At 43.7% G+C, this 25,213-nt stretch overlaps 1 protein-coding gene across 3 annotated transcripts in view; it reads left to right on the top strand.

The window, feature by feature from the left end:
* ADAMTS12 (ADAM metallopeptidase with thrombospondin type 1 motif 12) overlaps positions 1-25,213 on the top strand; it is a 248,924-nt gene that overhangs the window by 252 nt on the left and 223,459 nt on the right. Inside the window, exon 1 of one of the 3 annotated variants that reach the window (XM_061615934.1) lies at positions 21,903-22,112. The exons of the other annotated variants lie outside the window; for them this stretch is intronic. Coding sequence (XP_061471918.1) covers positions 21,986-22,112 — 127 coding nt within the window. The 5' untranslated portion in view covers positions 21,903-21,985. Of the gene's footprint in view, positions 1-21,902; positions 22,113-25,213 lie in introns of those variants that run through there. 3 annotated transcript variants of the gene reach the window in all.

The raw sequence follows: 25,213 nt of genomic DNA, 5'->3' as shown, positions 1-25,213 counted from the left end.
CGCTATTACAATAAACATAACAAACAACTTTCTTCATTTAAGGAAACTTGAATAGGAAATGAGAAACAGCAGGACTCTTTCAGGGTGAATGGCATAAAAACTATCATTTTCAATATACAGTTGTCAGAGGCATTTTGAAAATTAATTGGCGGTGGGGAGGGGAAAGAGAGAAAAAACAGTTTGATCCCCAGTGTCATGCTATCCCAGTCAACAGGCTACAACACTGAGCAAATGCAAACAGGGAGAATTTTAGAGCTGTTCCAGATCACAAGGAAACACTTTTTTCAGGTTTTCAAGACTGCAGCCCTAAGCATGCTAACTAACTTGGGAATAAGGCTCATTGAACACATTGGGATTTACTTCTGAGTAAACATCCACAGGATTGTACTGCAGACTATGCAAATATCGTGCAAGTGGAAACAGAGTTCACAGCTCCTGAGGCCTGGCGAAAAGAAAGAGAGAGTGTGTGAAAGAGAACAGAGCTTTGGCACCCTTAACCGTTGTGTAAGAATTTACTTGCTTTTGCACAACAACTAAAGGGGCAGGAACCCCATCTTCATGTTTTACCTGGCCATCCTATTCAGAGTGTCTCTGTCATTGGCAGCATTTTACTTGCACCAGTTGTGATCCTGCATCAGCAATGCTTTGCGTGGCCAGACTTCGGCTGTGAGCACACTAGTCACCTAGAGCAAAACATTTCCATTGGCCACACCTGGAGGGGCAACAGGTTGATCTGCTGATCAGTTGCGAAATCTGTTTGAAGTCAAATTAAGAAAAAATACACTCAGGCTTATTCCCACCAGGTTTCACAGGTTTTAGGGGGCGGGGTTTGACTAGCATTGTGTGCCCCCATTTTCAGAAGACAGAGTGGAGACACATTGGAACCAGCAGGACACTGAGTGTGTCCAGTGGTGTCACTAGGGTTGGTGTCACCCGGTGCGGCCCACAGCGCCTTCTCTCTCAGACTCCGAGCAATCACATGTGCGGCGGAGCACGTGCGCAGCCTCTAGGAGCGCGCGGCCGAACGACAGGGCCCGGGAGCACACCGCCACCTTGTGTCTACTGCCACTTCCAACTTCTAACAGCCAAGGAAGGCAGCCGGTGCGCCACGCAAAGACTCTTGTTGGTGCCTAGGCAGTGCCTGGGGGGGGCGGCTTTGGGTGTCACCCTCGTCTGGTGGTGTCACCCGGTGCGGCCTGCACCTGCTGCACCGCCCTAGTGATGCCCCTGAGTGTATCTTTACCCTGAGGACACAATGCTGGCTTAAACCGCAGTCATTCCTGTTATTTGAATCTGGGTACACACAACGTTTCCCACAATTACCTACAATCCACTGGTTCCTTCTGAAATACTGTGTTTTGAATCTATATAAACAAAACTAGCCGCACTCTTACTTTAAAACTGTTTGAGTGGCAAATCCCAGGTGTATACCGTGGAAATGTTTCCTGGGGTTGGTTCTACATGCCTGATGTTAGCAGGGTGTGGGTGGGCATATCATCGAGGAGCATCCCCTTTTCTCAATACAGAATAGTTCATGCTCGTCTTCAATGTGATGCTTCAATCTAGATTGATTGTAGATTTTGCCATCCATATGGGTGGGTGTGGTTACTTGATATGTGTTTGCAAACCTTCCTCTTGACTAGGTTTTGCCTTTGAAAACCCTCCCCTTACAATTTTGGTAAATGCTCACCCATAACATCATTGAGCAGGTGTGAATATCCCTGATTCCTGGGACCACCTACATCTGTTTTCAAGGAAATGCAGAATCAATCTGCAAGAAGCGTTCATTTTTCAAATGAAACCAGTTTGTCAAGAAGCGCTTTTCAGGACAATAAAGAGAGAGAGAGAGAGAAAGAGAGAGAGAGAGAGAGTAGTAGTAGATAGGGAAAAGAAGAACTCAATCTCCCATTGATTCCAAAATAAAATATAATCAATCACTCAACTTCACTGTCAGAATGAGAGTGTTAATGCTCACATAGTGGGCACAGAATACACAGGGCCAGAAGTCTCCCTTGGCACATTGTTCTTGTGTTACATGCCCACTTCAATCAGTTGGAGCCAGAGTGGGAGCTTGGCCAATACTAGGCCAGAGCTCCTGGAGCTCCTGAAAAGGATTTGAAGATTATCCCTTAGAAAGCATCAATATTCTTCAGCAATGTTCAGGCTGGTTAAATTCATGCTCTCCATGTTTCTCTCAGTCTTGCCATGTCATTACTTGCTTGAAATGTCTTTATTTGGAGAGCGAGGCTGCATTGTTTTATCAACTTATCTGGGAGTAAGCCACATTGAACTCAATGGGACTTGCTTTTGAGAAGATGTGTATAGCATTGCACTGTTAGGCTGCAGTGATGACACAACTGTATCAGTGACTGCAATCCTGTGCATGTCTATGCAGATGTAAGCCCCACTGGGTTCAATGGGGATTATTCCCAGAGAAGTGAGTAGGTTTGCAACCTAGCTCACACTGAACATAGCAGGATTTATTTATGTGTAAACACACCTTGGATTGCACTATTTGTTTCACACCTATGCATATTTAATTGGTAAGTTACACTGAACATAGCGGGACTTACATTTAAGTCAGCACTCACTGAATCAGGCTAAAATGGCATATTTATACTTCAAATGTTTCGGTTTCATACCACCTTAACTGTCCTTGCTTTCCCTGAGGAATCTTGGGAATTGTAGTTTGGCGAGGGTGCTAAGATTCACCTGATTGAGATTCTTAGTTGCCTCTGTAGAATTACAGTTCCCCAAGGAGAAGGAATTACTGTCATGTCTTTTGTGAAGATTCACTTATGGAATTGGGCTATAGCTCAGTGAAAGAGCATCTGCTTTGCATGTAGAAGGTCCCAGATTCAATCTCCAGCATCTCCAAGTAGGCCGGGAAATGTCCTTTGTTTGAAATCCTGGAGAGCCGCTGCCAGTCAGTGTACACCAGCTTTCCCAAATCTGGTGCCTGCAGCATGTACGACTATCTGCCTGTTGGACAGAAGTCGTGGGTGTGCTCTCGGTGCAATGAGCTCCTGGCTCTCCGGGAACGATTTCATTTCCTTGAGGCCAAGGTGGCGGACCTGGAAAAGCTGAGAGAGGCAGAGAGGTGTGTGGAGGAGGCCTTCAGGGACGTTATAGCTGTGTCCCACTCCAACGATGATAGCTCTCCTGCTATCATGGAGAACGATGGTCTCGGGGAAGGAGAGCATCCAGCTGAGGAAGAGGGAAATGATCCCTTAGAAGGGACCCATTCCTTGGGGGATGAGCAGCTATCCTCTCGGGCCGAGGATATATCTCCAGGGGGTGGAGGGATCCTTGTAGTGGGTGATTCGATCATTAGGAACATAGACAGTGGGGTGTGTGATGGGCGTGTAGACCGCAAGGTGTTTTGCCTGCCTGGTGCGAAGGTTGCGGATATCGCCCGTCGTTTAGATAGTTTGGTAGACAGTGCTGGGAAGGAGTCAGTGGTCGTGGTGCACGTTGGCACCAACGACATGGGGAAATGCAGCCGTGAGGTCCTGGAAGCAAAATTTAGGTTGCTAGGTAGGATGCTGAAAGCCAGGACCTCCAAGGTGGCTTTCTCTGAAATGCTACCGGTTCCACGCGCAGGACCAGCCAGACAGGCCCAGCTTCGTAGTCTCAATGCGTGGATGAGACGATGGTGTCGGGTGGAAGGGTTCGGATTTGTTAGGCACTGGGGAACATTTTGGGACAAGCCGGGCCTGTACAAAAGGGACGGGCTCCACTTGAACCAGAATGGAACCAGACTGCTGGCACTTAAAATTAAAAAGGTAGCAGAGCAGCTTTTAAACTGACTGAGGGGGGAAACCCGACAGGAGCTGAGAAAGGTCCGGTTCGGAATAAACCTCCCCCCTGGGATAAAAACCAAAGAAATGATGAAATTTTAAAAGGGGTAGGCCTAGAAGTAGGCATTGTGAGAGCAGGGGCACAGGATATAAATTCAGAAGAGCAAAATTACCACAGGCCTAACCACAAGTGCCAAAGACACTTGAAGAGAGACACTGCTTACAAGTGCCTGTACGCTAATGCTAGGAGCCTCCGAACCAAGATGGGAGAACTGGAGTGCTTGGTCTTAGAGGAGAGCATTGATATAGTGAGCATAACCGAGACCTGGTGGAATGGAGAAAACCAGTGGGATACGGTTATCCCTGGATATAAACTATATCGGAAGGACAGGGAAGGACGTATTGGTGGTGGAGTCGCTCTATATGTGAAAGAAGGCATTGAATCCAGCAAGCTCGAAACCCCAAAAGAGGCAGACTCCTCCACAGAATCGTTGTGGGTGGTGATACCGTGCCCCAGGAGGGACTTAATACTGGGAACGATCTATCGTCCCCCTGATCAAAATGCTCAGGGAGACCTGGAGATGAGATATGAAATTGAGGAAGCATCCAAACTAGGAAATGTGGTAGTATTGGGTGACTTCAACTACCCGGACATAGACTGGCCGCATATGTGTTCCAGTCATGACAAAGAAGCAAAGTTTCTAGATATTCTAAATGACTATTCCCTAGATCAGTTGGTCATAGAACCGACCAGAGGGACGGCAACCCTGGACTTAATCCTCAGTGGGGACCGGGACCTGGTGCGAGATGTAAGTGTTGTTGAACCGATTGGGAGCAGTGATCACAGTGCTATTAAATTAAACATACATGTAACTGGCCAATTGCCAAGAAAATTCAACACGGTCACATTTGACTTCAAAAGAGGAAACTTCACAAAAATGAGGGGATTGGTAAAAAGAAAGCTGAAAACAAAGTCCAGAGGGTCACATCACTCGAAAATGCTTGGAAGTTGTTTAAAAACACTATATTAGAAGCTCAACTGGAGTGCATACCGCAGATCAGAAAAGGTACCGCCAGGGCCAAGAAGATGCCAGCATGGTTAACGAGCAAAGTCAAGGAAGCTCTTAGAGGCAAAAAGTCTTCCTTCAAAAAATGGAAGTCTTGTCCGAATGAAGAAAATAAAAAAGAACACAAACTCTGGCAAAAGAAATGCAAGAAGACAATAAGGGATGCTAAAAAAGAATTTGAGGAGCACATTGCTAAGAACATAAAAACCAACAACAAAAAATTCTATAAATACATTCAAAGCAGGAGACCATCTAGGGAGACAATTGGACCCTTGGATGATAAGGGAGTCAAAGGTGTACTAAAGAACGATAAGGAGATTGCAGAGAAGCTAAATGAATTCTTTGCATCTGTCTTCACAGTGGAAGATATAGGGCAGATCCCTGAACCTGAACTAACATTTGCAGGAAGGGATTCTGAGGAACTAAGACAAATAGTGGTAACGAGAGAGGAAGTTCTAAGCTTAATGGACAATATAAAAACTGACAAATCACCGGGCCCGGATGGCATCCACCCGAGAGTTCTCAAAGAACTCAAAGGTGAAATTGCTGATCTGCTAACTAAAATATGTAACTTGTCCCTCGGGTCCTCCTCCGTGCCTGAGGACTGGAAAGTGGCAAATGTAACACTAATCTTCAAAAAGGGATCCAGAGGGGATCCCGGAAATTACAGGCCAGTTAGCTTAACTTCTGTCCCTGGAAAACTGGTAGAAAGTATTATTAAAGCTAGATTAACCAAGCACATAGAAGAACAAGCCTTGCTGAAGCAGAGCCAGCATGGCTTCTGCAAGGGAAAGTCCTGTCTCAGTAACCTATTAGAATTCTTTGAGAGTGTCAACAAGCATATAGATAGAGGTGATCCAGTGGACATAGTGTACTTAGACTTTCAAAAAGCGTTTGACAAGGTACCTCACCAAAGGCTTCTGAGGAAGCTTAGCAGTCATGGAATAAGAGGAGAGGTCCTCTTGTGGATAAGGAATTGGTTAAGAAGCAGAAAGCAGAGAGTAGGAATAAACGGACAGTTCTCCCAATGGAGGGCTGTAGAAAGTGGAGTCCCTCAAGGATCGGTATTGGGACCTGTACTTTTCAACTTGTTCATTAATGACCTAGAATTAGGAGTGAGCAGTGAAGTGGCCAAGTTTGCTGACGACACTAAATGTTCAGGGTTGTTAAAACAAAAAGGGATTGCGAAGAGCTCCAAAAAGACCTCTCCAAACTGAGTGAATGGGTGGAAAAATGGCAAATGCAATTCAATATAAACAAGTGTAAAATTATGCATATTGGAGCAAAAAATCTTAATTTCACATATACGCTCATGGGGTCTGAACTGGCGGTGACCGACCAGGAGAGAGACCTCGGGGTTGTAGTGGACAGCACGATGAAAATGTCGACCCAGTGTGCGGCAGCTGTGAAAAAGGCAAATTCCATGCTGGCAATAATTAGGAAAGGTATTGAAAATAAAACAGCCGATATCATAATCCCGCTGTATAAATCTATGGTGCGGCCGCATTTGGAATACTGTGTACAGTTCTGGTCGCCTCATCTCAAAAAGGATATTCTAGAGTTGGAAAAGGTTCAGAAGAGGGCAACCAGAATGATCGAGGGGATGGAGCGACTCCCTTACGAGGAAAGGTTGCAGCATTTGGGGCATTTTAGTTTAGAGAAAAGGCGGGTCAGAGGAGACATGATAGAAGTGTATAAAATTATGCATAGCATTGAGAAAGTGGATAGAGAAAAGTTCTTCTCCCTCTCTCGTAATACTAGAACTCGTGGACATTCAAAGAAGCTGAATGTTGGAAGATTCAGGACAGACAAAAGGAAGTACTTCTTTACTCAGCGCATAGTTAAACTATGGAATTTGCTCCCACAAGATGCAGTAATGGCCACCAGCTTGGATGGCTTTAAAAGAAGATTCGACAAATTCATGGAGGACAGGGCTATCAATGGCTACTAGCCATGATGGCTGTGCTCTGCCACCCTAGTCAGAGGCAGCATGCTTCTGAAAACCAGTTGCCGGAAGCCTCAGGAGGGGAGAGTGTTCTTGCACTCGGGTCCTGCTTGCAGGCTTCCCCCAGGCACCTGGTTGGCCACTGTGAGAACAGGATGCTGGACTAGATGGGCCACTGGCCTGATCCAGCAGGCTCTTCTTATGTTCTTATGTTCTTAAGTTTTGGACTACAACTCCCCTTAGCCCCAGCCAGCAACTCCAGATGGGAGTTGTAGTCCAAAACATCTGGAGGGGAACAGGTTGGCAAAGACTGATGTAGAGGCAGTACTGAGCTAGGTGGACTTGGTATAATGCATCATCTTATGTTCCAGTATTTTTTTCTATGGTATGTTTTATAGGACCAATGACATTCAAAGAGGCCACAACCTTGCCACTTACACTGATCTCTTCATCAGGCAGAATGAATACTGGGAAGGGATGGGGGAGAATTTCTCTAAAGTCAAACTCGGCACGGGATGACCCTATCATTTGCACATTCGTTGTCTCTGTGGACCGATCTTGTTTGCTATCAGCTTCTGTGATTTTCTTGGTACTGGGTCAAAAGCTAAATAGGATATTGAATATTCCCCTCCCCTTGCCATTTCTTGTCACAATAAAAAGACCTGTCAAAGATAATGCTCAGTAAATGAATATCCTTGGCAGAAAGCAGCTTCTGCATTCACCCTTGGGGAGCTTAATTCACTTGCCACATGGCCACATCATCTGCAAAGACCAGTCATTCACCATGTTCCTGACGCAGAAAGCTGCCTTATACTGAATCACACCATTCATCTATCTCGCTCAGTATTACTTGCACTGATTGGCAGCAGCTGTTCAGGATTTCAGACAGGAGTCTCTCTGGGCCCTTCCTAGAGACACCAGGGATTGAATCTGGGACTTTCTGCATGCAAAGCACATGCTCTTCAACTGAACTACAGCCCTTCTCCAACAAGGGTGTCAACAAAGAAGTGAACCCCAAGGGATCTTTGCTTCTGAAAACAGCCCCAACCCTCTGGACACTATTCCTGGGCAACTCACCTTCCCAGGGCTAGATTACACCAATGCCAACCCTGTAAGGTAGGTAGACAGCCACCACCCCTTTACTTGGCTTTCTACTCTGAGTAGGGGGAACTCATAGCACTACTAGAAACCCCCAAGAGCAGGACTAACTTCTTGCTCTGGTATGTTAACCTGAAATAACAATCAGTAGTCAGTAGCATCGTGGTCAAGGACTGGATTTAGAGCCAAAGCCCCAAATAACACACACCAAGTAAGAAGAGGTAGTTTATCAAAAGCATAAAAGGTAAAGGTGTCCCCGCACTTGTAGTGCGAGTCGTTTCCGACTCTTAGGGTGACATCTTGCGACGTTTACTAGGCAGACCGTATATATGGGGTGGGATTGCCAGTTCCTTCCTCGGCCTTTCTTTACCCCCCAGCATGTGCCGGGTACTCATTTTACTGGCCACGGATGGATGGAAGGCTGAGTGGACCTCAACCCATTTAACCGGAGATTTGACTTCCTCCTTCCGTTGGAATCGAACTCCGGCCGTGAGCAGAGCTTCGGCTGCATTACCGCCGCTTACTGCTCTGCACCACAGAGGACCTTGTCAAAAGCATAAGGGGGCATATAAAAAGAAAGCAGCATATAATATCCTTTAAAGCCAAACACCCCCAACAGGGTTTGGCATAGACACATTTACATAACACAGTGAGAGATTTCAACAGACAAAAGAAACATAACAAAGTTTACTAGCCTAGCTAATACTCACTTCAAACTACAAGAGCCTGGTTCCCTGAGGCTCCACAAGAATCCATAGATGAGTCAAGGTAGATAGAAAGGGGAACAACTAACTGAGGAATCATCCTTCATTTTATGGGGTTCAGCTGGCAACAGTGAGGGGGCCAATTAGCCAATCCAGGCACCGCTTCAATGATCCAACCCAGACACCTTCTTTGAAGATGAATTAGGCTAGAAAGTTCACACTGGACAGTCTCTGATTTACAACGCCCAAACCTCCTGACTCTGATATCTGTTATATTGATCAGGATGAGACCGATAATAAAATAGAGCTTCTTAAACAGTAAAACATCTGAGCTTGTTCTGTGCTAGGCCTCACCCAGCACACACAACACTGACTAACTCCAGTAACTAAGTCAGTCTAGTTCCCCCTAGGGTGTGTAATACCCTCTAGAGAAAGTTAACTCTTTCTTTGCTGTGCATTTAACCTAAAGACACATTTCACTACATTTCCCTTTCTTTGAGTTCTAACTATTTTTTCCCCCTATCAGCAAACATTGTGTAGAATAACATTTAGTCTCTATAACTTTCTGGTTTTCGAATTACTCTTCCTCTGGATGTCATTATCTTCGGACTCTCAAGAGATAGGCTGTCTTTGGCAGATGATGCTTGCTCACAATAATTTGTAAGTTCTTTGTTCTCAGTCTTTTGAGATTGTTTTGGCAATAAATTCTGCTCTTCTGGTATTTCTGCGTCTGAATTCTCACTTTGTTGTGAAATTGGTTGTGGTTTGGGAACCAACTGTAGATGTCTCCTGTTCCTTCGGAATGTTCCATTGTTGGTAGTGACAACATAAGGTCTTGGAGTTTGACTTTGGCTCTGGACTGTTGCTGGTTCAGACCATCCTTTCTGGTCGTCCAGTTTCAGTTTCAGTCTTACTTGTGAACCAGGTTGTAATTTTGGAAGTGTCTTCACACCATAATGTCTGTCGTAGTAATATTTGTAGTTTCTTTTAGTCATGTTGTCTGTGACATTTACTTTTCCCAAATCAGGCCACTTAGGATACAAATTTGCTTCTAAGCTTGGAATTGGTGTTCTTAATTGTCTTCCCATTATCAGTTGTGCAGGATTGCACTTCATTGCATTGATAGGTGTTGCTCTGTAGCTTAATAGTGCTAGGAAGGGATCTTCCTGGCATAAAATTTGCTTTACTGTTTGTACTTCTGTCTCTGCTTCCCCGGTGGCTTGTGGGTAATGGGGACTGGCGGTAATGTGACAAAAGTCATGTTTCTTTGTGAACAAAGTAAACTTTTTCTCTGCAAAGTGCGGTCCATTATCTGTTGCATTTGGGCATCCCCATCTGGCAAAGATATTCTTCAGACAACTGATAACAGTAGAACATGTTGAATCAGGCATGTATGCAATCTCTATGTATCTGGAGAAATAGTCTATTGCGATTAAGTACTTTTGTCCTTGTAACTCACAGATGTCTGCTCCCACTCTCTTCCATGGTCTATCTGGCAATGGAGTGGTAATGAGTGGTTTCTTCCATTGCGAAGGTTTATTTGTCTGGCAAAACTCACAGTTTGCCATTGTTGTCACGAGGTCTTGCCCTATTCATGGCCACCAAACAGCCATTCTTGCATGTTCTCTGCACTTAGTGATTCCTTGATGACCTTCATGGAGTTTTCCCAATATTTTCTGTTGCATTGTAGCAGGACTGACATTCTGTCACCAAATAGGACTATTCCTTCCAACTCTGTAAGGCTTCCCTTTTCTGCAAAGAAAGGTTTAAGGTTAGTTGTCACTTCAGACATGTACAATGGCCAACCAGTTCTGACAAATTTCAGCACCATTGAAAGGTCTGGGTCAGTGCTGGCAGCTGCTTGAATGTGTTGAAGGAGTGTGGTAGATATTTATTTTATTTATTTTATTTAATTAAGCTTATATACCGCCCGACTAGCAACAGCTCTCTGGGCGGTGAACATTAAAAATACAATAAAAATAACACAATACAGTATATCACAATACAAAACTGTACAAAAAACTGTACAGTCTAAAATCAAATTATAATAATTTAAAATTAACAGGAATTAAAATGCCTCAGAGAAGAGAAAGGTTTTAACCTGGCGCCGAAAAGATGATAGTGTCGGTGCCAGGCGCACCTCCTCAGGGAGACCATTCCATAGTTCGGGGGCCACCACTGAGAAGGCCCTAGATCTTGTCACCACTCTCCGGGCTTCCCTATGAGTCGGAACCCGGAGGAGGGCCTTCGTAGTAGACCGTAGTGTATGGGCCGGTTCATATCGGGAGAGGCGTTCCGACAGATATCGTGGTCCCGCGCCGTATAAGGCTTTATAGGTAAGTACCAACACTTTGAATCTGGCCCGGAAGCATATTGGAAGCCAGTGCAAACGGCTAGCACAGGTGTTATATGCTCAGACCGCTTAGTTCTTGTTAGCAGTCTGGCCGCCGCATTTTGCACTAGCTGTAGCTTCCGAATCGTCTTCAAAAGTAGCCCTACGTAAAGCGCATTGCAGTAGTCCAGACGCGAGGTTACCATAGCATGTACCACTGATGTGAGGTCCTCCTTACTCAGATAGGGACGTAGCTGGGCTACCAACCGAAGTTGGTAGAACGCATTCCGGGCCACCGAGGCTACATGAGCCTCAAGTGTGAGGGAAGAGTCTAAGATGACTCCCAGACTATGCACCTGTTCCTTTGGGGGGAGTGTAACCCCATCCAGGACAGGGTATATATCCACCATCCGATCAGAGAAACCATCCAGTTTAGAAGCTTGTAGAAGATTTACATAGACTTTGATTTCCTCAACTAACTGGGTTGTTTCAAGGTTGTTTCCAGTGGATTTCTTGACAGTGTGTCTGCTACAACAAGAGTCTTGCCTTGTCTGTATTCTGCTTGAGGATTGTACCTCATGTGTAAAAGGAGTCACTGACATCGTATTGGTACTCGATCCAGGTCTTTACAGTTATCAGCAGTACCAAGGGTTTATGGTCTGTATAGAGTGTAAATGATTCTAACCCATAGAGATATTGTGAGAATTTTTCACAAGCCCAAATAGCAGCTAGACATTCCTTTTCCATCTGAGTGTATCGGGTCTCAGCTTCTGTTAGCGTTCTTGAGCAATAGGCCACTGGTTTCAACTCTCCATCATGATTTTGGAATAGTACTCCTCTTAGGCCATAACTGCTGGCATCAGCACTCACTACAGTCTGCCGGTTAACTTCATAGTAATTGAGTACTGGAGCCTCTGCTAACAGTTTTTTCACTGTTGAGAAAGCCTTTTCTTGGCTTGGACCCCAGCGCCATGTGCTGTCTGCTTTCAAAAGTGTATTTAAAGGGTGTAGTTTCTCTGCCAAATTTGGCAAGAAGTGTCCTAAATAATGTACCATGCCCCAAAATCTTTTCAGTCCTGTGATGGAGTCTGAAGGTTTGATTGCAGAAATTGCTTCTACTTTCTTAGGATCTGGACTCACACCATGCTCATTTATGCAGTGTTCAAGATATTTAATGTCTTTCTTGCGTAAGATTCATTTGCTGTTGTTGAGTCTTAACCCTGCTGCCTTTACTGTTGCTAAGACTTTGGCCAATCTTTCATCATGTTCTGACATTGTGGTACCATAAACCAACACATCATCCATGTACACTGAAACACCTTCCAGGTATTGTAAGAGCTCCGACATTTCTCTCTGAAACAGCTCAGATACACTTAAAATTCCAAATGGCAATCTCTTGAAGTATCTCCCAAATGGAGTGATGAATGTAGTCAATTTAGCAGTGTCGGCAGCTAGTTAGATCTGCCAAAATCCACTTGCAGCATCAAGCAATGAAAATGCGCGGGCACCAGCTAACTGTAGCAGGATATCATCCATAGTAGGAAGAATGTACTTTTCCCGCTTGACAGCATTATTTAGTTGTTTTAGATCCACACATGTGCGTACTGTTCCATCCTTTTTTGGTACTGGAACCATTGGTGCACACCAGTCAGGTTCTGTGATAGGTTCTATGACTCCACAGCAAACTATTCTATCCAGTTCTGCCTTTATTTTGGTAGCAGTGGAACTGATATTGTTCTGGCAATGTGAATAGCATAATATACAGGCCCTTCTTTGAGTCTTATCCGTACTGGTGGTGTCACTGTGTCAGGAATTTCGGATGGATAGTTCATCTAAATGTTGCACCAACCCCATCATAGTTGCAACATCCTGGCTTAGGATGTTATTAGTCTTTGCACAGATCACATAGACCTTAAAGTCATAGTCATTGTCTCTATAGCAGGTTCTTGCCATGAAATATCCCATGCAATTTAGATTCTGTCCTCTAGGACCAGTTAAAGCTGCTGTTGTGTGCTGGAGACTAGGTGGGTTAGAAAAAGACTTGTAAACAGACTCAGAAATTATGCTGACATCTGCACCAGTGTCTGTTTTAAACTTTATCAAGAGCCCACTGATTTGTAGTGATACTTCAAATTTTCCACCCATGTGACTGGACCCAGAAAAAATTGTTCTTGACTTTTCTGCTGCTCCACAGTTTCACTCATAATTCTAGTGCGGCACACAGTGGCAAAATGACCTATCTTCTTACATTTGTAGTATTCTGCAGCCTTTGCAGGACAGGCTGCTCTTTGTGTATGTCCTTTCCCACACTTTGCGCATCTAGGGGCTTTTATCTGAGCATTAGATGTTTGGCTGTATATTTGTTTCTGGTATTTTGGAGTTTGGGGTTTCTATTTCTGCAGGGTTTTTTTGGCTATTTCTTGCAGCCCTTTTAAAGCACCCTGGTCTTGGACCTAGCCTTTTATAAGCTCTTAGTTTCTTATCAACTCCACAGCCCTCTCCAAAGTGAGACTGGATTCCATCTGCAGCTTCTGGGACAGGTCTTTATCCAAAATTCCCACTACCAATTGATCTCTGAGCATTTTACTCCTGGTGTCCCCAAAAACACATTCATCAGCTTTCTCATGCAGCCATCTTATGTAGGCCTCTGCAGATTCTCCTGGTTTCTGATGTCTCTGGTGAAAGCATGCCTTCTCATGAAAGAGATTTTTCTTTGGCACAAAATAGTCATCAAATTTCCCCAGGACTAGGAGATAATCATCCTGGTCCTCTGCAGCAGCAAATTCAAATGATTTAAATATCTGCTCTGCTTGCTAGCCCATGGCATAAATCAAGGAGCATACCTGAATTTGTTCCTTCTCTTCATCAGTTTTGTAGCAATGAGGTATCTGGAAAACCTCTGCTTCCAATCTGGCCATGCTGCAGGCCTAGTGAAATCAAAGGCCTCTGGTGGGGAAAACTTTGCCATTGCTTTTCTTTTCTTTTTATTCAGTTGTTCCAGGAGCTTTGCTACTCTGGAGACACTATGAGGATTGCTTAACTTCTGACACTATGTTATATTGATCAGGATGAGACCGAAGATAAAATAGAGTTTCTTTATTTAATATTTCTTACACAGTAAAACATCTGAGCTTGTTCCGTGCTAGGCCTCACCCAGCACACACAACACTGACTAACTAACTCCAGTAACTAAATCAGTCTAGCTCCCCCTAGGGTGTGTAATACCCTCTAGAGAAAGGTAACTCTTTCTTTGCTGTGCATTTAACCTAAAAACACATTTCACTACACTTCCCTTTCTTTGAGTTCTAATTAATTTCCCCCCCCATCAGCAAACATTGTGTAGAATAACATTTACACATTTCACTACTGGCATACCCCGCTTAACGTCGCTTCACTTAACGTCGCCTCGCCATAACGTACATGCTCCATACTCCACCATACCCTACTTTAATGTACACACTTCGCAATAACGGACACTGACGGAACTTGCGTTCCATGTGCCATGTGCGTTGTGAAGCATCGTCTTCTGAGCGAACTGAGCGGCTGCTGCCTTGGAGACAGAACCTTTTACAGTACTGTAATTTTATTTGACATTTAAGTACAGTACTTTACAGTACTGTAAAGAGCGATCAGAGCTCTGCCTGCCCCGGCCTAGGTTGGTGGCGGCAGTGTGTGTGTGTGTGTGTGTGTGTGTGTGTGTGTGTGTGTGTGGCACCTCCTGCTCTTTAAATCCCCCTGATATCATTTTAGATCCCCCTGATTTCATTTTACTGTCCCATTTTATACCTCTCCGTCTCCATTGTCCTATCTGCTTTACTGTAATTGTTTGTGATAAAAAAATAAAAAATAAAAAAAATTCTTTAGATCACCCTGATTTCATTTTATACCTCTCCATTGTCCCATTTTATACCTCTCCATTGTCCCATCTTCCTTTCCTGCTTTTTCTCTCTGTCTCTGCCCATCATTAGTTCTGGCTTTTGCCACTGCTGGCTTGTGACTCCCAATAGCGTGTGTGTGGGGTTTGTGTGTGTATTGGTATTGTTTTCCCTTGCCTTCAGTACTATACAGTACAGTACTGTACAGTATTACAGTACAGTACATAATGGCAGATGCAAAGAAAAGTCGTAAATCTATCACCTTAGATATGAAGCTTAAAATGATTAATCTGTCTGATGAAGGTGTTTCTCAAGCTGAGATAGGCTGAAGGCTAGGCTTCACTCCAATGACAGTTAGCACAGTCATGAGGAGCAAAAAAAAAAAATTCTTGTGGAAGTTAAGAGTGCTACGCCAGTGAACACAACAAAAATTAGAAAAAGGGATAGCGTTGTTGCAGATATGGAGAGACTCTTAATACTTTGGATAGAAAATCAGACTGCACGCCAGGTTCCTGTAAGCCAGGCAATGATTCAAAGTAAGGCCTTAAGCCTATACAATAACCTGAAGGCTAAGAAAGGTGAGGCAGCGAAGGATGCCGAATTTGTTGCAAGCCGTGGATGGTTGGACAGGTTCAAGAAGAGGTCTAACCTACATAACATCAGAGTGCAAGGAGAGGCAGCTGCTGAAGATACTAAGGCTACAGAAAGCTATCCACGCGACCTTGCCAAAATTATTGAAGAGGGAGGCTACTCCAAAGAACAAATTTTTAATGTGGATGAGACTGGGCTGTTCTGGAAAAAGATGCCTGCAAGAACCTTCATTGCCAGAGAGGAGAAAACAATGCCAGGCTACAAGCCAGCTAAAGAAAGAATAACCCTTTTATTAGGTGGCAATGCCTCTGGTACCTTGAAACTAAAGCCTATGCTAATTTATTGTTGGGAAAACCCTAGAGCTTTAAAGAACTATGTTAAAACTAGACTTCCAGTGCATTGGAGGTCTAATAGAAAAGCATGGGTGACTGCAGCCGTTTTCGAAGATTGGTTTGACACCTGCTTTGTACCAGAGGTGAAAGCCTATTGCAGGGACAACAATATCCTTTTAAAAATTTTGCTCCTTGTAGACAATGCTCCTGGCCACCCTCGAACGTTAGATGAACTGAACCCTAACATTCGAGTGGAATTCCTACCACCGAATACCACCTCACTCCTGCAGCCCATGGATCAATGTGTCATAGCCACCTTCAAGTTGAACTACTTGAAAAGAACCTTCAGCAAGTGTATTGCAGCAATAGAAAATGAAGAGGGGACAGGGCAAGGAGTCCTAAAGAAATTCTGGAAAAGCTACAACATCTTGGATTGCATCAAAACTATAAGAGATGCTTGGAATGACATCAAGGAAACAACATGGACAAAATTATGCCCACAATTATTTGATGATGTCGAAACCTTTGAAGATCCTGTAGCTGATGTTACTGAAAATATTGTAGAGATGGCAAGGCAGTTAGAGCTGGAAGTGGAGGCAGAAGATGTTGCTGAACTTATGGCGTCCCATACTGAACCCCTCAGCAATGAAGATCTTCTTGAACATGAAGAGGAGAGAGAGGAAGAAAATGTGCCGGATGAGGATGAGACCATGGAACAGCCTGAAGGCCTAACTTCAAAAGTTCTCTTGGAAGCTTTCCGTCATCTTGATAGCGCCATGGCTCTTTATGAAAAGCATGATAGGGACTTTGAAAGAAGTTCCAAAGTCAATGCAAACATTTCGGGGGCTTATGCCTGTTACAAAGAAATCTACAGGGAAAAGAAAAGAGCTACAGTTCAAACTTCCATAGACACCTACTTTCTCAAAAGGCCAGCAGCAGCACCCAGTCAATCTCCCAGACCATCAACATCCACTGATCCATCTCTAGCATCGACATCAGCCCCAAGCCCTCCTCCTACTTCAGGTAGTCCATCCAAGTCGCCAGCAAGAAAGCGTCTAGCCCTTGATGACTTGACTTATGAAGTAGAAGATATGCCCTCTCCTTCATCCTTCCTGCAATACATGTAAATTTTCGTTCATCCACTTCGCATCTGCCAGCTGACATTAAAGGTAAGCTGACTTTATTTTATTTTATGTTTATTTTAGTTATAAATGTGTTATTTACATCAGTTATGCCCATATATGACGATTGCAGTGCAGTACATGCATCGATAAGTGGGGAAAAAGTAGTGCTTCACTTTAAGTAGATTTTCACTTTACATACACACTCCGGTCCCATTGCGTATGTTAAAGCGGGGTATGCCTGTATGTGTGCCGCCTCATTGGGGAAAGGTCATACAAGCAAGTAACAATTCAACAGGTGGAGTACTTACTTTGTTTTTTAATTTATTTTATATCCCACCCCTCAGTTTTACAGTGAAACACCCCGGATTCCTCCCCCTGCCCCCATCATTTCCACTGTCATGAAGGTTTTATAACAGGTAGAAATGAAACCAGTGCAGCTCTCCCTATAACCATATCTTCATACTATAAAAATTGCACCTGTTGCAGGACAGGCAGATAGTTAACTAGTGATATATGCTCTGGGCATTTTACAGCTGCATGGCAGGCTAAAATTCAACACGTGCAGCTTTCCCTGGCATGAAGATGGCCAGACTGTTGAAAGAAGGGGGGGAAGATGACAGCTTTTTAGTGTTGGGGCAGAAGGCAGCTGGTAAGGGAGTGTGATGGATGCTCCGCATGTTTGATATACAGAGGACAAAGTAGGGGAAGAATTAATGATCTTTCAAAAACCCACACTTGTGGGGTGAGACCACTGAGACTGAAGCGGAAAGCAGCAGTTAGGAAGAAGTTAGCCAAGAGCCGCTTCAGAATCGATAGGAACACACATAAGCAGTAGGCATTTGGACTTTGTAAGCAGCAGCCGCTTGTTAATGAGAAAACCCGCTTGTTACCTCAATAACATTGGAGTAAAATTAAAAATGTATATGTACTGCCTCCAAGTTGATTCCGACTTACGGCGACCCAATGAATAGGGTTTTCATGGTAAGCGGTATTCAGAGGGGGTTTACCATTGCCTTCCTCTGAGGCTGAGAGGCAGTGACTGGCTCACAGTCACCCAGTGAGCTTCATGGCTGTGTGGGGATTCGAACCCTGGTCTCCCAGGTCATAGTCCAACACTCAATCCACTACACCACACTGGCTCTCGGTCCCCTCGCTGGATTGTCACCTTGTAGTGATGAGTGGGCTTGCGAGTTCCAATGAACTCTGTGAGCGATGCCATTGGGAGTCATGTACTCCCAACAAAGTCACCCATGGCGGAAAGGTCAAGGGAGATGAACCAGACAAAGAATGATCCAAGAAAGTCCTCAACGGCAGAACATGTGCAGGATAACAATGTGTACTTTACAACAGCTGTGAAGGTGGATGAAGGCTGCAGCAGATAAAAGACTTCCAATTGTTGTGGTATGCATGCCATTGGATCAAAGCCTTTTTCTGTCAAGATTGTGTGTTGATCATTGTGCGCCGATCTCCCCACATAAAACAAATTCACGCACAGGCGTCTTCGAAGCAAAGACCTTATCTTGGAAGATAATCTTACTCGGCCACGAGTGATTGCCAATGAATGAATGAACTGGCTGTCGGGGTAAAATTAGCCCATGGGAATTTCCCCTTCTCAGCCCCATCATCTTGTTTTAACACCATTTGTCAGAATGCTTGGCTTAAGCCATCCAATAGCTATTAAAGACATTGGGGGGACTGATATTAGAGACTGTGAATGGCTCATGGCAAGATGTCCTTAGCTTCTTTTGTGCTCTTTTACTTCCCCTGAGAGTCAGGAAATTCCAGGGGCAGCTTTAAATAGGGTCTGTCCCTTGGCAGGAGTGGAATGTCATGGTGCATTTTGGTCATAAACACTTCCAGCTCATTCTGCACATGCACTGTCCTTTTTTCCTTCTGTTCTGCTCCATTCAGACTATCCATCCCCCTAATGCAAAAAATGAAAGCTGAAACATAGGGAAGAGGTGGGAAGCAAGTCATAGGGGAGTACCTAGGACCAGTGGCGGTCGGTGGCTTCAACTCAGTGGGGCAATGTGGAATCCATTCCGGGGTTTGTTTGAATTTTCAAGGACCTGTCCAAGCTCCTTGAAAGTTCGGACTAAAACCTGGAGCAGATTGCACCGCCTCACTGACATGGAACCACCAGCTGCTGCTGGTTAGGGCATTTTACACACTGGACTTAATGGTCTTACAGAGTGTTTCCCCTCCTCTGCCTTTAGCTGGTCGTGTGTATTATGTCTTCACTTACTTCAAAAGGTGGTAACCAGCTTCGTTGCATTTGGGGGCCCTCCAGTCCATTGGATCTGTGATGCACGGGCAACTTTGCTTGATGTTGCAGTCATAGGAAACCTAGAAAGTTGCCTTATACCTTGTCAGAATATAGGTCCATCTGCCTCAGTATAGCAGTGGTTCTCCAGGGTTTCAGGCAGAGGACCTATCTGGAGATGCAGGGGATTGAACCTGGGACCTTCTGCATGCAAAGCGAATGCTCTGCAGCTGAGCTAAGGACAAATCTGTCAGTTTTAGTTTCTCTCTTTTTCTCATTTTCCCAGTCTTAAGTTCAGTTCTCCACATTTCTACATCAATTTTTCTTAAAGTCATGAAAATTTGTCAGCTTTTTAGTGTAAATTTATCCTAATAAACACATATTTATTGGCAATTTTGCCTAATCCACACATTTTTTTATAAATTGTATTTTCTCTAATGTTTACATCTTCCCTAATAAAATGCATTTTTTGTATGTTAATTTGAATATATATATTTTTATCCACATTCCTTAGCTGGAGAACTTCATTGCAAAATTCAGAGAAGTGTGAATTTCCAAGGATGGTTGTGTTTTGTCTCGCACATTGTTTCAGAAAGCATGAATTAGGTAGATTCACCTTCTAAATGTAAACTGAATAGAATTTTATCCCCCATTCCTGGCTACAGCCCTCCCGCAAATCATTCTACAGAGTGGGGCCCTGGATTCTGCCCCCAAAGTCCTGCCCCGACAGCACTACTGAGTGGATTGGTTTAGACCAAGCCATGGTTTGGGGTTAATGGAACAAGCTGTGTGCTAAGGATGACCAGATGATAAAGAGGACAGGATTCCTAACCCTTTAATAGTTGTGCAAAATAGGGACTTTCAGCAGGTATAGTTTGAAAACTAGCTTGCTGCTTCTCACCCACCTGAGCTCTGTTCCTTTGCTGAAAATAGCTGGGTTACAGAAGAATCTGATTATATACCTTGTTGGGTTGGTTATAGTTAGAAGAGCTGAAAGAAGAGTTGTTTCAAACAGGCTTTAAATTGAAAGAAGTTTTGATATATACAGAGCTACATTTTTTGGCATGATTGTAAGATTGAGTATCTAAAGTTTTATGAATTATACGTTAGTATCGTAATGGATATAAATTGTCCAAAGATACAAGGCTTAAGCTGTATACATAGTGGCTGGATATTGTAGAATGTGTCAGACACAGATTAATAGTTTTGATGTTGTCTTTTTAGATTCTAGAAGGATAAAGGTTCTTTGTATTCAATGCATAAAACTTAAAAACATTCTATAATTGCATCCATTATATAAATATGTATAATTCATAAAACCTCAGGTACTCAGTATGAGCTTGATAACTGGAATCTAGAATGCACCATTTTTGTTTTTACAGAGTCCCTTGGTACAGATTTCAAAATTCATACTAGAGTAATATCTTTACAAGGCCAACCAAAACATCACAAAATAATGAGCAGGCTTTCAAGTCCTAAAGAATTCTTCATCAGGCTAGACACTAAGCAAAGTGAAGAAAGAGGAGGAGAGGAGAACAACAGACTTCTTGAAATATGCCAGAAACTTAAAAACGTGGTGCAGCTGTTTTTTCTCATTTCTGGCTTTTACATCAGATGTTTCTGATCATCTTTATTGTGTGGACCAAAGTCTTGTTCCAGGGTACTCAACATCTCATTCAATCACCTCTTGCGTTGATACTGCCAGAAGTATTGCCCATATATGTTCAGTCATAAGGACTAGAAACTTCATCCTTTTTTTAAAAGTTTTTAAAAAGGCAGCTGAAACTCTCAGGAAGCTGTTATGCACCTAATACCACACATTACTCTTTTTCTGCATCCTGAAAAAATTCCCTGTGAGTTGTGGCAAGCAACGAAAACACTTTAGCATTACTGAATACATAATAAGCAGAAGAGGCATTAGATGACCTAGATTCGATTTCTAAAATTAGATGTGTGTAGCTGAAGCAGGCCTGGAATCTACTAGGCCTGGTTTAGAAGCACCATTCCTTAATGCCATGTGTGGTTCCTTACTTGTGAGGAAACTCCATTCTGCACATGTTCAAAGGCATTCTCTCTTATGAAGAATCCTTGTGTCGCATTGCATCCTGGCATTGGCCACGTCCTGGCTAAATTAAAACCTGGCTGTAGTTACTTAGGTGCACAGCTGGACAGTAAAATAATGGATCATTTTGCTGAGGTTCTGAATTTTTCTAGAGTCAGGATATGCTGTCCTCATAACAATGTTATTTTTCAGTTGGACACAAAAACATACACCTCCCTTCTCCATGTTATTTCTGCAAATGTGCTCCTAATAGGATTAAAGGGCGGGATATAAATAAATGAAATATGTTACATGAAAACAATGGGCAATGGAGAAAACACTTCTAGGCTGCAATCCTACATCCACTTTCCTGGGACTATGCCTTACTGACCTCAGTGGGACTTGAAATTGTCAGTAGACATGTTTAGTGTCTGGTGTATGTGTTTGTGTAAGAAACAAGTCTCTCCTCTTCTGATTCCTCCTAACCCAAATAATTCACTACCCAGCGGAAACACCAGAAGAGAGAGTTTCTTATACCCCCAGCTCAACTGCATTCGCTCATCTGAGTTTGAAAGGGATTCCCTGGAAGCAGCTTTCTCACTCAGCCACCCCCTTTCCTCCCCCCTCCAGAAACCAGACACCAGGACTCCAAAGCACTCCCCTTTTCAGGAAAAAAGCCTCTCTGCCTTTCCTCTTTGAGAGTAGCTTCTCGCTCCCTCTCTGCATTGATTTTCACAGTCCTTGGCCATGCAACTTGATCGCTTTCTTCCAACTAGGCATTGAAAGAGGCGATCAGTTTCCTACAATTAAAACATGTCATGTATCCAGAGAAACTGGATTGCAAACTTTTCCTTTTGGGTCCACTTTCTTCATATCCAGGCGCTGTGCTATGGTAGAAATCCTCCACCCGGCAGATTTGTCTTTCCAGACATGAGGCAAGGTCAGTGGCTTCTCTTGTTTTTAACTAAAGCAGCTCCATTTAGAATATGGCAACGTGGCATATTTCCTCCACATTCCTGATCTGATTGGGCCTCATTTGGAGTTTTCATCTTTTGCACGAATAACATCTCGCCTCCTTTTCCTTTGCAGAGTTTTGCGATTTAAAAATATTTAACTTTAGTGCAGCTTTGTCAACTGATTCCTTCCCAGCTCAAGCCCAGCAGCTTCCCACGCTCCCACAGAAATGCTCTAAAATGCTGCGAGGCGGTTGAGTGTCCCACAAAGCACAAGGCTGGCTTGTGCTGCAGTGACAACATTCTTGCAACCAGCCAGCTGGTAACAGCTGTTTCAAAACAGATGGCAACGCTAGTGTGAATTATTTGTAGTGGGGTGGATGGATGGTTGCTGTAGCCCAATTCACTGGCAATCATACTGTTTTTCCTTTTGTGTGCAACAGTTGTGTGGATTTTTTGCATGAAAAAGGCTCATTGCATGGCTCTAACAATTTCACTACAGCCAGCATAGACTTCCTTAATAGTTTTCACAGTTTGCAGCTTCATGGCAGAAATCACCAGAGCTGCATGAACTGCTTCATGTGAATGGCTCGCCATCTGCAGCAACCCTGTTTGGGATGTTGTGAGGGAATGGCCCAGGGATCTTTTTAAAAAGATCTTCCCCCCCCTCTCTCTCTGTGCTGCAAAGGGCAGTACCAGTGTGACCCCACCCCCTCACCATGGCTGCATACACACCATGCACTTAAAGCACATTTAAATCACATTTCCCCCAAAGGATCCTGGAAACCGTGGTTTACCCCTCACAGAGCTACAGTTTCTAGCAAAAAAACTCAGTTCTCAGGGTTTTCTGGGTGGGGAAAAATGTACTTTCAATATGTGGTGTGTATGCACCCCATCTTAATTTGCCCAGAGGGAAATTAATGTTTTGTGCCTGGAAAATCGAATTGGCATCTCGTAGCTCTCAGTAAGCAAGTGCCAGAGGTTGTTTTTTCTCCCTCTGATATTCAGCCTGTGTGTGTATGTATATATATATATATATATCAGAGCTTGGAAAAGTTACTTTTTGGAACTACAACTCCCATCAGCCCAATCCAGTGGCCATGCTGGCTGGGGCTGATGGGAGTTGTAGTTCAAAAAAGTAACTTTTCCAAGCTCTGAATATATGTATGTATATGTGTGTGCATGTTATATATTTATATGCAAATATGTGTCATGGGCCTGTGCCCTGAGTGTTTTAAGTACCTAGTAATCCCCTTTGACCCTGTGTAATAGCAATGTCTTGAAATGCAACATCACTCTTTGTATGTGTGGTGAAGGCCTATAACAAGCCAAAATATGGTTCATTCAGTAGTGTATATAGCTTCATTTTGATGGTATCTGGTTGTCCTATGCACACCCCTTTATGTTTGCAAGGCACATCTGTACCATACATTTTAAAGCACTCTTATCCTACTTTAACAGTTGTGGCTTCCTCCAAAGAATCCTGGGAACTGTAGGTTGTTAAGGGTGCTGGGAATGGTAGCCCATGAGGGGTCTCCTGAGTCCTAACAACTCTCAACACCCATAGCAAACTAGAATTCCCCGGATTCTTTGAGGGAAGCCATGATTGTTAAAGTGGTATGACAGTGCATTAAATGTATGGTGTGGATGTGACCACCTTGTAAATATTAGAAGTGTGCATAGGCCTCAAGAGTTTCCTTGTATCTGGGTGTTTTTTAAAATTCTGACCTGCTTCTGAGGTGCTCTGTGCACTCTCCACTTCAATCTGTAATTTGGTTCCTGAACTGCTCTGTATAAAGCAAAATTCTGTGTTTTCCCATTCATTACAATGGGAAATCTAAAAACAACTATAACTTTTTCCCTTTTAGGCCAAAATGGATGGAATTTACAGGTACAGGAGCTCCTTCAGAATGGATTAATCATGCCAAAGCACAGATAAATAGGCACAGGGGCTTTTGTGGGAAAGCTAAAAGGGATTCCCTTTTCTCCATAATCTTTTATGGGGAAGGGGAAGGGGATTCTCTCTTTCTTACCTTAAAACAACTAAGAGGTCGCTGAGAGGTGTGTATTCTGGCTTGTACATTTTTTAATCTATGCAGCTTTCACCTGCTGGATCATCATCTTGTAGTGGTGAGTGGGCTTGCGTGTTCCAATGAAACCCTGTGACTGATGCAATTGGGAGTTATGTACTCCCAGTAGGGTCACCCATGGCGGTAAGGTCAAGGGAGGGGAACCAGACAAAGAACAATCCAAGAATGTCCTCAATGGCAGAACAGGTGGAGGATAACAATGTGTATGTTACAATGGCTGTGAAGGCAGATGAAGGCTGAAGCAGATAAAAGATTTCCAATCGTCATGGTATCCATACTATTGGATCAAAGCCTTTTTCTGTCAAAATTGTGTGTTGTTCATTGTGCACCGATCTCCCCACATAAATCAAATTCATGCACAGGCATCTTCCAACCAAAATAAAACAAAAGTCCCATGGCGAGCAGTGAATGGCGATGGGGGCAGGACTGTAAAATCTGAAAGCCCCTAGTCATGGACCGGCACATGGGCATTGGATACAGATTCACTAGTCCTGGCTCAAGGACTGAGGCAGTTGAGTAGTTCAGCAGCTATAGCCATGCCTGAGCAGTCCTATTCAGGATCCACTCTGCTCACCCCATATGGGGAGGGGGCTAGAAAAGGTGCCCTAAACATAATCTGCCTCCTCTCTCCCTGAGTGGATTACCGTGTTCAGTAGGGTCACCACTTAGTAGTCACAAAAGACAACTGAATGTTGGAACATGCAATATACGAACATTGCTGGACAACGCAGATAGTGAACGTCCTGAACACAGGACTGCCATCATCGTGGGGGAGTTGAGACGTTTTAATATTGACATAGGAGCACTCCAAGAAACTAGAAGAGCAGGAGGACAATTGAAGGAAGAAAAAGGAGGATATACCTTCTTCTGGAAAGGACTGCCTGAACAAGAATGACAAATACATGGAGTAGGCTTTGCTATTAAAAATAATCTTGTGAAGCTCTTGTCAGAAGTTCCTTTTGGCATTAATTAACTGCTCTCAACTGTCTGGTTAAAAC

Source organism: Rhineura floridana, chromosome 1 (assembly GCF_030035675.1).
Source record: "Rhineura floridana isolate rRhiFlo1 chromosome 1, rRhiFlo1.hap2, whole genome shotgun sequence".
Classification (NCBI taxonomy): Eukaryota; Metazoa; Chordata; class Lepidosauria; order Squamata; family Rhineuridae; genus Rhineura; species Rhineura floridana.
This window is presented reverse-complemented; position numbering and strand designations above follow the sequence as displayed.